Source organism: Quercus lobata, chromosome 5 (genome assembly GCF_001633185.2).
Source record: "Quercus lobata isolate SW786 chromosome 5, ValleyOak3.0 Primary Assembly, whole genome shotgun sequence".
Taxonomy (NCBI): domain Eukaryota; kingdom Viridiplantae; phylum Streptophyta; class Magnoliopsida; order Fagales; family Fagaceae; genus Quercus; species Quercus lobata.
The window spans coordinates 65,471,446-65,484,462 of record NC_044908.1 but is presented as its reverse complement, the minus strand read 5'-3'; the positions used below and the strand labels follow the sequence as shown (position 1 = coordinate 65,484,462).

Here is a 13,017-nt window from a genome sequence, read left to right as displayed (position 1 = left end):
GTGCTAAATTTTCCGAGATTTTTTTTTTGAGAAACAAATTTTCCAAGGTTGAATGTCGATAAAGTGATGGATTTTTTTCCAAATTATCCATTTATTTTTACCTTTAGTCAAATCAGTGAGTCGATTTAATGGAAATTTGAACATCTAAAACATTACTTAACAATATTTTAGAATTAGGAAGCATTTTATACTAAATTAAACAATATTTTATTAGAAAAAAGAAGAAGAAGATATTTTTGCTTTTATTATGAAAATTCTAATTTTTGTGTAAGGAAATTAGTCAGAGAGAGAGAGAGAGAGAGAGAGAATTTTAATAAATAATCATAATGAATTAGAGTTCTTAAGGTAGAAATCTAAATCCTTTATCCTTCACAAATTCTAATAGATTTAGAAATGTTTATCCAAATCCATCTCACACCCATATAAGTATATACTAGTAGACTCTTTACTTTAACATTCTCAAAAAAGACTCTTTACTTTAACAACATTAACCCACCTTTGAAATTCGTGGGAATAATATTTCTCTAAACAATTACCATCCCGATTTATTTCTTTTCTTAGGCTGATGGGAAATTCCATGACGTCATCCAATGCGTGAATGTGACAATTTGCCATAAAATCTAGAAATCAGATTGTGTTGCATTACTTATAACTTTTTTTTTTAGTGGATAGTGGAACAATAAAAGATGAAGAGGTAAGGTTTAAAGCTAAACTACACAAAAAATGCCATTGCTTTTTTTTTTTTTTTTAAGAAACAAACTAACCCTTAAACACACACACTTAATTACACTTTCTTACCAAATTCAAACACATTAAAAAATGTCATTACTTAGTACTAAATATTCAAACGATCTACAAAACAAAAAAAAGATTTGGTTTAGGTCCAGTTCATTGGACCCGATTAGATAGTGATATATATTTAAAAGTAAATACATGTCATCATCTCAACGAATTCAGTTCTACTAAATATTAGACGTAAGCCTAACCCACGAAAGAAAACCACCTCCACATATAATTAGAGGTTAGAGCTGTGTAGGTGGGTTTCCTCTATTTTGTTCTTTATTAATAAAGTACCACATACGAATTGGACTACAAGATGGGCCTTAGCTCCGCCAATAGATTGAGCACATCTAAATTACATCCAATTGGGTAGCAACTAACTACAAGTCCAACTCCTGTCATCCTAACTTTCACCTGAGGCGAGCTACACAAATGGTTGTAGAATACTACGTGATAGACTCTCACTTTCATATGGATCAAATATTTATTTTTGAGGAATTTTAGAATTACAAATTATTTTACAATTTTTTTCTCACAATTTTGACGTAATAGATTGTAAATAGTTAATCATCACTTTCTCTTGGATTTATAATTTTTTTTTTTTCACTAATCACACTATGTCATATCATAATTATGGCAAGAAGTTGTGAAAAATTGTAGTCCTAGACTTTTCATTTATTTTTTATTACTTATAACATTCGTATAAATTCGTGCAAAAATTTATATTTATTTTAGTATAAGATTTTACCTTTTCTATTATAAAGTTTACACAACCACTCCTCAAAAACTTCCATATTAGATTTTTTTATTTATTTAAATAATCATTTTTATATTATAAAGAATCTATATATATACCGATTACTGTAGCAGTCACATATTTTTATACAATTTTGGACAACTTTGAGTTAAATTAGCTAAAATATAATTCTTATTATATTATACCAGCATAGACATCTAAGATAAGTTTGACAAAATATGCGTAAAAGCGTGATACGAATTAAAGGAGCTACACACTCATTCATTGTTGCTTCTTTAATCTTGACCTGACCCAAACCTGAACGATGAGGCGGCAATCAACCAAAGCACCGCTACGGCGCTAATAAGGAAAAAGAGGCACGCATTTCATGAAGTGTAAATCATTAAAAGACTATATTCGTTGTATCCAAAAAAAAGACTATATACGTTTTCGAAACCTCAAAGCACCAATAATAATCTTAGGCATATAGAGGCTACGTGTACCCATTCCCCTTTATTTTTTTTTGTGCATGTGTTTAGTTTAACACTCCCCAAGGGCTCACCCTCCAATCAGATTCTTCCTCATCCGTTGCATGCAATAGGAATACAAGTAGCTGACACGTGGAGAACCACCAAATGTAACCGATCCATAGAGAGGAAGAGGTTTTTATTATTATGACTTTTTATATCGTAATTCACTCAGAAAAGTAAAACACAAAAAACAACCAAAACAATTTTGATAGGTGTATCCACGCATGTCGGTCAATTCACACGCGTTCTAAACAGAGAGCATTAGGCATTTAAGTTTTATAGGGCGCCACCAAGGTTAGTAGCCAGGAGCTTGATTGGCGTGAGAAACTGAAGGCACAGTTGTCAAAACAAATCGTACATCTATTTTTACTTATGTGTAAGCATGCATGGTCATGGACCCACTCACCTTCCTCAATTCCCACATGTCCTTTTCTGGAACTCTCTCAAACACGTACCCACAGTTCAACTCCAAGTGTCACTCTCTCCTCTCTCTTTGCTTCATGTTGCCCAGCTCTCATTGGTCAATTCTCACCATTGAAATCTCACACCCATCTTCTTTTCAAATACAAAATACTAGTAGAAGTACTGGTACCCACAAAGCCAAAGCACAAACAAACCACCTCTCACAGTAGCTCTTAGCAATTCCTTTACACAAAACTCTCAGGATGATCAAGACTCTGAATCCCTACACCACCACAGCAAAAACTGCTGAGATTATGTCTAGGTACAGGCCTATAGCTCCAAAGCCTGAGTCAGCCACAGATCCAAGCAATGAGTGTCCCTCCATGTCTCAGAAGATCAGGCAATCTCCTTACCTTAGGAACCTCTGGCCACAATTGCAAGCCAGGCCCACCAGAACGAGAAAGAGAGGTAGGTCTGCTATAACACCACTCTCCTTTAAAAGACCAAGAACCCATGTCTTTGGGTTTTCTTCTCCTTGTCATTTGACATCATCCACTGCCAAGAATCTATCTTTGCAGGGTTTTGCTCATGGTCATGGGCTCCCTCAGTTTCCTATTCCAAACCTACCAGCAATTAGCCACAGCTTGGAAGTACAGCCAACCACAACTCCTAGTTTAGTGACACTTCCTCTTCTTTCATGTCCTAATTCTGTCCCCAACCAAACAGGGGCACCAGAGCTTGAGTTAATGGAACCTTGTGGTGAGAAAAAGGTTATAGATTTAAACACTGTAGCTGAAATTCCAGAGGAAAAGGATCTCTTGCAGCAACTGCAAGGACCCATCAGCAGCAATGTAATTACACCTCAGCCAATTCGACCAGTTGGCTCTAGCATAAGCGTTGGCAGCATTAGTGAAGACCCAAGTTTTATCTCAGCTGTTCAAGTTCCTAAGAAACCAGAAGAGGTAGAGGAAGAGGTCGAGTCCGAGGCCTTACCGGCAGTGATATCAGACTCAAACAACAAGGTGAGGATGGCAAATTCGGCTTACAAGGAGATGGTGGGCCAACCAGAATGTTCCTGGCTTGATTCTATGGTGACCAGTGATGGAAAATTGGGAGGCAGCTCAAGCAAGAGGATCAATGGGGAGGTGATGCTTCATCTTTCTGATTCAAGGTTGCCAATTTCGTCAAATGGTTTTTCATGTTGGGTGAGGATAGAGTGGGGAAGTGGGGAGAAGAAAAGCTCAATCAATGCTTTCTGTGATGTGATTAGATTATCCTGTGAATCCAAGGATTATCTATTCACATGGAGGTTCCACACCCATAGCAGAGAGGCTTCTCAGCCCAGTTGTAATGTGTAAATATTGTACTGCACAAGCATAATTACCACTAAATGCAACTTATCTACTACTGTGCAAATTAAATATCCAAGAGAAATATAGTTTTATAACAGCTTTTTTATCAACTCAGATTGAACTTCTTTTTTCTTTTTTTTGGTTGCCTTTTTAAGCAGGTGAGCTATGCATTGGAGCAACACACTGAGTATTATCTCATAGAACTTGTTCATTACAATTTTATTTCCAGAGAAGCAAGTCTACGAGGGTATTATCTAATAGAACTTGTTAGTTACAATTATTTGCAGTGAAGTGAAATAAACAACAAATAAAAAAAATCAGATAACAAGAAGCATAAGAAGCTTTGTTATATGAGCTTACATTCTCACAAGCACCCAAACAGAATTTTGGGAAACTCCATATTAATCAGCTTCGGTCTTTGGTGGGCCCCTCCATTTATAGTTGTCAGCGTATGACTTTGGCTGCACATGATTAAAGATAGGTTAATGGGTTCATATAACAGATGAGGGAAATGTTAACAAATGTAGGATAGTTTTTATGAAAAAAAAAATAATTTAATAATTAATATTTTGACAAATTTTTTTATTTTTTATTGTTTATAACACTAGATCCATGACTTCATTTTAATTTCTACACACTATAGTGGTTCAACTAAGTAATAAAACTAGATCCATCATCCATGACTTCACTCTACAGACTATTGTCACTAATATAATCTAAGGTCAGTAATTGGAGCTGAGTTAATATTCAGAATTATTCATATTTAAGTTAATTGGGAGCAATTTGATTAACTTATTAAATTGGGAGCAATTTGATTAACTTAGGCTCATGTGTTTACAAATATATTATTACTTTTTACCTTAAAAAGTATAATATTGCTTCGTTCATTTGAACAAATGACCATAAACAATTTTACTGTTTAAACTTAAACTTAAATTTGTTAATTTGAGATTGTCTCGTTTGAATAAATGAACCTAAACAATTGCTTTTTCTTTCCCAAAAGTCGAACCGGAACCACCTATTTAATATTGCTTCATTGTTTGAACAAAAGAACATAAACAATTTTACCGTCTAATAGTCAAATCTAAACTTAAATTTGAGCTTGCTTTTTTTAAATAAATGAACATAAACAATTTTTTTCCAAAGCCAAACCCAAACCATTGATAAACAGCAAAAATAAAATCTAACACTGAACAAATGAATATAAACAATTTCTTTTTTCCAAAGTCAAACCCAAACCATTGATAAACAGCAAAAATAAAATCTAACACTGGAAAAGGAAAGATTAGTCAAATCTAAACTTAAATTTGAGGTTGCTTCGTTTGAACAAATGAACATAATTTATTTTCCCCCAAAAAAATCGAAACCCCGAATTGTTGATAAACAGCCAAATTAAAATCTAACACCTAACACCGAAAAAGGAAAGAGAAGCTGTAAAGATTTCTAAAGTGTTTTTAAGCATATACATGTCATACTTCTTGATTCTTGAGAATGAGAAATATAAATACCATCAAATAGGAATAAAAGTTGAGAATTAGTACATTCAATTTATTTTGAATTTATTACAAACATGAGTCGTGCTTAAACTCATCATTAAGTTTGAATACATATTCAAATTGATTCATTTTCTTGTCAAACAAGTTCAAGTTTATTCACAAGCTACTTGATTTTTTTCCATTTAGACAATAAATACACGTTAAAAATTACTAAGGGGTTGGTAGAGTTCAAACCCTAGTATATCTATGTAACCGCTAGGAGCACTACTGCATATGTATCCTCATTGTCCTGGGAGAAAACTTTATATTTTCATTTTTAATAATAATAAAAAAAAATTAATTTGAGATATGTTTTTAAAGATTTTGTAATTGGTAGTTGTTATTAATTTTGAAAACTTAAAATAAATATAAAATGATTCCATAAAAAAAAAAAAAAAAAAAAAAAAAAAAAAAAAAAAACCTAAAGATATATATTAATTAATTAATTATCATATCCCTACTGACCGTATCATGTCCTAATTTTTTTAAAATTGTTGGCTCCATGCTTGTGCTTCTTAGCACACAAGCACCCAAAACATAAACAATATATTTTCTTAGAACCGTGGGTATTTACTTGGATAGTTACAATTTACACAGAAGATTTGGAGGGGGGAAATTCAAGCAATTATTTTGGAAAACTATTGTGGAGTGAAGTTCTCGTTATTATTTAAAAATAATAGCTACTTGTTTCATTTCCAGGAAAGTTTTCCAAACCTTTAAAATAGGCGTATGACGCTTCTTGACCTGCAGTAAAGAAAAAAGTATGTCAATGATGTTTATATGGAACAAACTGAAGGTGACAATACAAAATCCGGACATTACAATGTCATTTAAGTATTATATACTAATTACAAGAAGGCATTTTACATACACTACCATTTTTAAGTCTATATAACTTTCAAATATAAAATTAAGACTGTCTATTAGTGGCTCGATGCACTATACTTCCTAATCAAGTACTTGGGGGATATATTTTTCAACAAAAATAAGCAAATGTCACCAGGAATAAGAGAGAAAGTAAAACCCAAATAGTCCATAAATTAACTCATGTATATGAATGGATAAAAGTCAATGTACTCTTAACTTCTCAATTGAGGTTCCATTGTTTTAGTTTTTGAACAATATTGTCCGATTATTCTCCCTATAACGTGTATGACTAAAGAAGAATGATAAGTTTAATAGGAAGGCAGTAGAGAATAAGATTTTAAATAGAATAGAATATTTGAAAAAAATAAACATATGGCCAACACCGATAAGTTGATGAGGATCCATAGCCGATTCCAATTTTATTGGGATTAAGTCTTAGTTGAGTTGAGTTGAGTTGTGCTCTCAATGATGTGTTTTCAGTTTAGTTGAGTTGTTCTCTGAATAATGTGTTTTGCCTAAGTTTTACTTCTTTCTTGTCTAACGGGATCTAATTCATACATTTTCAAAGACAAGTTAACATCCATGCTCAAACATAAGGGATGTGTCAGCTCCTGAAGATTAGGAAAAAAAAAAAAAAAACTGTCTAGTGAAGATGCAGTTCAACCAATCAATAAGCAAGCTTCAATAGAAAAACTTCTTAGACTCCATATGAATTTTTCTTACTGGAAGATTATACTAGAAATGGGAGAGGAAGCAACATAGAATTAATGAGACAAAAAACATATGAAATAAAGGTCAATAAAGTCATACATACTTTCATAGAGTAACCACAAGATCAACATTTCAAAGACAATTTGATTCAGATATAATTTATCTGCATAGTGGAATTACTGACTAAAGAGGCACATACCACGTATTCCCAACCATATTTCTCAGCAAATGCTTTTGCAGCTTCTTCACTATCAAAACTTAATCCTCCCTCACCCACATTGGCATACGGGTCCCCTGTGGATGTCCAACCCATCAATGGATTTTCCCACCTGCACAATGTTAAGCAAAGAAATGGCATTAGCCATGTTATTAATGAATATAGGTTAGAGCTCATAAGGTCATAAAATACATTTTCTGGCAGTTTAAGCACAACTATCTTCAGCTTTAGGTACTTACTACAGCTAAATTCATTTTTATTTTGTATGCATTTTTCTCTCTTCATTGGTACTTGAACCATGGAACTTTTAGCCTTATAATTCATGCCCAAGGCCAACAGGTCTCATGGAGATCAATTTTGTGTCTGAGCCATAAGAGGTTGAGAAGGTTCTTCCTTTACATTACACCCTACCCCTCTACCAAGACAAGATGGAGGTGCAATTGTCATATATATATATATATATATATATTTGATGAACTGGTGCAATTGTCATATGGAAGTATGGAACTGCTTTCAGATAATTTTGGCAGGATGAAAAAAGAGGTGAGTGTCCTAAAACATGATAGAAACATTGGATTACAGAGAATAAATGGTGATAATATGAAGGTGACCTGGCTATTGTTATAGATACACATTATCCATGCAAATGATTTGATTGATAAAATCCTAACCAGTATGTTAAACATAGATATTAGTTGATGCTTAGTGGAAGGTATTTCATTAGAGAATTAATTTTCCACATGAATGGACAGAACGTACTTCTGAGTAGACATAAAATTAATTTTCCAACGCCCAACTTTCCCAGAGCCTTGTTGTGTAGCAGTTCGGCCGGGTGAGTAAATTATGACCTGGCATTCATAAATTAAGCAATGTAACCTGGAAAATTTTCAATTTAAAAAATTCAAGAATCCCCTAGGAAAAACAGTAAAAAGTTGTTAACAATACCATGCATCTTGGATGGTGTCCTCAAGAATATATCATGATCCTCTAGAATTTGACACCATTATACATATACTGACTGTATGGTCAATTATAAAACAACAAACCACAGCTCACAGAGCACCAAACAAATTGATAAGACATTCATAATTTAAGAATGGATCTTATCAAAAAAATCAATACCAGAACAGCAGAACTAAAAAAATGAATATCATATACTATATAATAAAAATTGTCCTACAAACCACAGTTGCAACAAGTGGCTGCCCTCTGATTTTTCCTTTTATATTTTCCCCCTTTTTTTTCTTCTCTGTACCACATGGATGGTCCTTTTGCAGCTTTGCTCCTTTATTTACACATTTAACACTTATATATATATATATATATATAAGAGTCATTCACTGCACTATCTTATCAATTAAGATTCTATTACTAAAGTTCGAAAAGAAAAATTAAAGAATTTTTATTATTTATTTTAATCATAGAACCTAATTTTTAGTCTTCACAAAAATTCTGGTCTTACATGGAAGCTTCCATCATATAATTAATTTTACATATATATAAAAAAAAGTAACTATTTTGTTGTAAAAAAATTTTATTGGTAAATTGACACACGCATCTAGTTAGTTTTGAATCCACGGGTAATTCTTACATGCTCTGGGAGCAATGTTCCCTCCTCTCACATGAGGGGTGGGTCTCATGGTGGGACCCATGCATGGGCCCCACCCCTCATGTGAGGGGAGGGAGCATTACTCCCGAAACACCTAAGTTTTTTCCTGAATTCACAACCTTACTCTTCAGTCTTCACCTCTTATGGGAAGGAGGTTTCATTTGGGCTAGAACTCATTGGTATTATTTTATTGTTTAATTTCAATAAAATATATGAAATCTTTTCTTTCTTTTACATATGAATTCTATTTAGTCCATGTATGGCAAGAGCATACTTAGGAAGCATAGACACTTAGGAAGCACATATACATACACGAGTACGAGTACAAACATGGTACAATACAGTGACTCAAGCAATTTTTAAAAAATTATAACATAAAACGGCCTGTACGACATGGGTGTAAATGAAGTGTCCGTGCTTCTTACGTATTACTATTTTTTAGGTCAACAACATTACTCTTTGGCCTTTGCTATAGCATTTTTTTTTTATACATCAAATTATACAATAAATCAAGAGCAATCTGATAACCGCTAAATCCAAAATAAAAAATAAAAAATCCATCCCAAATCAGCATGATTTCAAGGATTGCTCCAATAAAGCACCTAAGCTAATTTTTCCTAACATCCATTTCCACAAGAAAATAAAAAAATTACAATTCCTCAGCCAAATAGCTGAGAATTCTAATAAATTCATTTGGTTAGACGTTTTGGGAGCTTAAAATATCATTTTTAAAACCCGAAATTCTGTTTTGCAATTACAACTGTTGTAACATTTTTCCCAAGCGTTCATTTTAAACTCAAAACACCATTTTTCAAATGTTTATACAAATGCATCCTTAACACAATTCTCAGCGTTAAATTGTTAATATAATAATCCCAAAAAATAATAAGAATAATTAAAAATTCCGATTCAATTCTCTCTTAATCCTACATTTTCTCAGCAATCAAACGGAAACTCAACGAAATGATTAAAAAAACAAGAAACTGAATGGTGAGACAAACAGAGAGGTGAGAGGAAAAGCGAAGAGCGTACCCTTCTTCGAAGGTGTTCTTCAGGTACTCCAGAAATTGTGCCGACCTCACCGGGCTTGACCTCCACCAAGGCGTCCGAAGCCGAAGAGAAATATCTCGTAGTCGATAAGAAAACCGATCGATGAGCACGACCGAGATTGAGGCCTCGTTGCAGAGATTGAGAGCTCGCCATTTTTTTTTTTTTTTTTGCCTAACAAAGGTCGAAGGTACGCACTTGGCGGTAATGGTTGCAGCACGATACGTCTTGAAATTACCGGAAAATTTGTACGTGGCTCCTTTTATCATGCTCCATTTGGCTATTTTCAACTTGTGCTGCCATCTCACCACTTAAATATATTGAATTAGTATTGCGCCCCTCTTAGCGTGATGGTCACTCCACAAATATAAGTGTTTGTGAGGGACAAGGACGGAGTTCAAGTCTCCAAGAAGAAAACTTACACATATACACTTAGATTACTTTAGAGTAAAATTTTTATCTTGTATAAAATATATATATAGGGTCAAGGGCCCAACCCACATATTGGGCCTTGGGCTCTGGCCGAGAGCATGGTGATCCAAAAACAAATAAATGGAGGTAGCAGAGTTAAGTTTAGAATTTAATAAGTGAAATACAAATGGGAGAGTAATCCGAGGAGGAATGTCTCCTCGGATAGACTAAGCACAACTCAAATATTTCTCCTAAAAAGTCAAGGTGACCTTCGAGGAAACTCCAGTGATAGGGACGTACCTCATGAACGTACAAGTAGGATGGGAGTTAGGAAATATCTAAAGGAAAACTACTGCCACTACATTTAATGCCCCTTAGCTAACTTTCACATATTGGGCCTTGGGCTCTGGCCGAGAGCATGGTGATCCGAAAACAAATAAATGGAGGTGGCAAAGTTAAGCTTAGAATCTAATAAGTGAAATACAAATGGGAGAGTAGTCCGAGGGGGAATGTCTCATCGAATAGACTAAGCACAACTCAAATATGTCTCCTAAAAAGTCAAGGTGACCTTCGAGGAAACTCCAGTTATAAGAGATATTCAAGCTACCCCTATTCCGTTTGTTAGGAGGAATGAAGATAGATTGGCTTGGAAGCACTCTCCGAGAGGATCCTTCGAGCTAAATAGTGCTTACTTACTTGCCATTGATCATTTGCCTGACCCAGCTTTCCAAGGTAAGTGGATATGGAAGCTAGACACCTTACCTAGGATTCAAATGTTTTTATGGAAGTGTATGCATCAGAGCATAGGGGTAAAGGAGTGTTTGCAAGCTAGGGGGATGTTAATAGATACGACTTGTCCTCACTGTCTCAGCAATTCTGAATCCATTTTGCATGCCTTGCGGGACTGCCATATGGTTAAAAAAATATGGCATCAATTGGGTGTGCAACTTTTGGACAATATCTTTTTCTCTTCCAACTTTCAGGAGTGGTTAGTGAGTAATTGCTCCTCAAAGAGTATCCGTGTGGCAGGTCAAGCGCCTTGGAACCAGGTCTTCATGTTTGCTGTTTGGCTGATTTGGCAAGGTAGAAATAAACTAGTTTTTGAAAACAAAAGGCTGAATCCGAAAATTGATGGTGATATTGTCTATAGGGCAGTAGAGTACATCCACTGTGCTGGTAAGCCGTTGATGTCAAAGCACAAGATCATGAAGCAAATAAAGTTGGAAAAACCTGTTAATGGTTGGAGAAAACTTAATGTAGATGGAGCTTCTTTGGTGAACACAGGCAAGGCTGGAGGTGGTGGTTTGTTAAGAGATGAGGAAGGTAATTGGCTTGGGGGTTTTGCTAGAAGAATAGGCTGTACTAATAGTTTTACCGCTGAATTATGGGCTCTCCGTGATGGCCTTATATTGTGCAATCAGCTGAAGGTGCAGGCGGTCAACATAGAGCTGGATGCAAAAGCTATAGTTGATGCCATTAACCTCCAAGGTAAGTCGAACTCTACGCTGTCCTCTATTTTAGAGGATTGTAGACACTTGATTGCTATGATTTCCCAAACAACAGTAAGACATGTTTTCAGGGAAGCCAATCGGAGTGCTGATAGGTTAGCAAAATTAGGCATTAATCTAGATGTTGATTTCATCTTGTATTCTAGTCCTCCTGTGGACTTATTTTCTTGCCCGGAAGCTGATAGCCAAGGCGTGTACAGCAGCAGGCTCTGTTTTGATCCTGGGCTCTCTTTTTAGTTGTGAATGAAGTCTCATTTTTACCAAAAAAAAAGTGATAGGGACGTACCTCATGAACGTACAAGTAGGATGGGAGCTAGGAAATATCTAAAGGAAAACTGCTGCCACTACATTTAATGCCCTTTAGCTAACTTTCTGGTTGCATTTATGTGGAGAAGACTCCTGAACAGTGTTGTCTTGGCTACTACAACTAACAGAAGGCCAGAGGGGGTGTCTGATTGGACAGGCACTCGAGTAGTAGCTTAAATAATCAACAGATGTAGGATCGAGATCATCCTAAGGGACCTATATAATGTAAGAGGTCCTCCATTGATAGGGGGGGGGAATAGAGAAAATGCATTATAGCAATCTAAATTGCACTTGTACTCTATTTAATTGATTTATATGAAAACTTATCTCCTCAAACGGTGAATTCATTCAGCTCTATGTTCTTTGTTCTTTCTTATTCATCTTCTACATCCATACTAGCCGTTGTCAAATTCATTAGGACCTAGTTCTTTAACCCACTCTCTACAAATTCATTGTTTTGGGCTTTTTGGGCCTAAGTCCATTCATCTTGGACTGAGTCTCGAATCTGGTCCTTACAATATTTATTTATTTATTTATTAGTTTTATTTTAAATATAGATATAGATTTTTAACTTATGACATGATTTTTTGTTTTTTTGTTTTTTTGTACATATGGAGTTTGAAGTTCAGATCTCTTATTCTAAGATAAAAGACTTTACAAATTAAGTTATTGATCAGAGTAAGTTTAGAAACACAATATAATTCACAACAAAATTTACAAATGAACATATCAATTCATTATATGTCAAAATAAATCTAAATAGAATAATAAAATATTATACCTAAATTCCAGAAAATAAAAATAAGAATTTCAAGATTTATGAATAAACAAAGTTTACTATTATTTCTTCTATAAAAAAAAAAAAATTAAAAGCATGATTAATGTTTAATTGTAAATACTCAATTTATAAATTATAAAAAAAATTATTATTTATTAACCTCATGCACGTGCTATGCGCCTGCTTAAAGACATTTTTAAATTTAAAAAATTATTAATTGTTCAAAAT

General features: G+C 34.2%; 2 protein-coding genes across 2 annotated transcripts; one reads left to right on the top strand and one right to left on the bottom strand.

Annotated features, from left to right (window-relative positions):
- Positions 1 to 2,566: 2,566 nt before the first annotated feature.
- On the top strand, positions 2,567 to 4,044 carry LOC115992131. The gene is made up of 2 exons (XM_031116204.1): positions 2,567 to 3,802; positions 3,956 to 4,044. Exons 1-2 carry the CDS (start codon positions 2,712 to 2,714, stop codon positions 3,960 to 3,962), a joined length of 1,098 nt encoding a protein of 365 aa, XP_030972064.1. The 5' UTR covers positions 2,567 to 2,711; the 3' UTR covers positions 3,963 to 4,044.
- A 130-nt stretch (positions 4,045 to 4,174) lies between these two features.
- LOC115992132 (NADH dehydrogenase [ubiquinone] iron-sulfur protein 4, mitochondrial-like) lies at positions 4,175 to 10,174 on the bottom strand. Its single transcript, XM_031116205.1, has 5 exons — positions 9,772 to 10,174; positions 7,890 to 7,978; positions 7,113 to 7,242; positions 6,050 to 6,079; positions 4,175 to 4,261 (listed from the first exon to the last, which is right to left on the bottom strand). The coding sequence occupies exons 1-5, from the start codon at positions 9,940 to 9,942 to the stop codon at positions 4,202 to 4,204; spliced, it is 480 nt and encodes a 159-aa protein (XP_030972065.1). The 5' UTR covers positions 9,943 to 10,174; the 3' UTR covers positions 4,175 to 4,201.
- Positions 10,175 to 13,017: the final 2,843 nt, after the last annotated feature.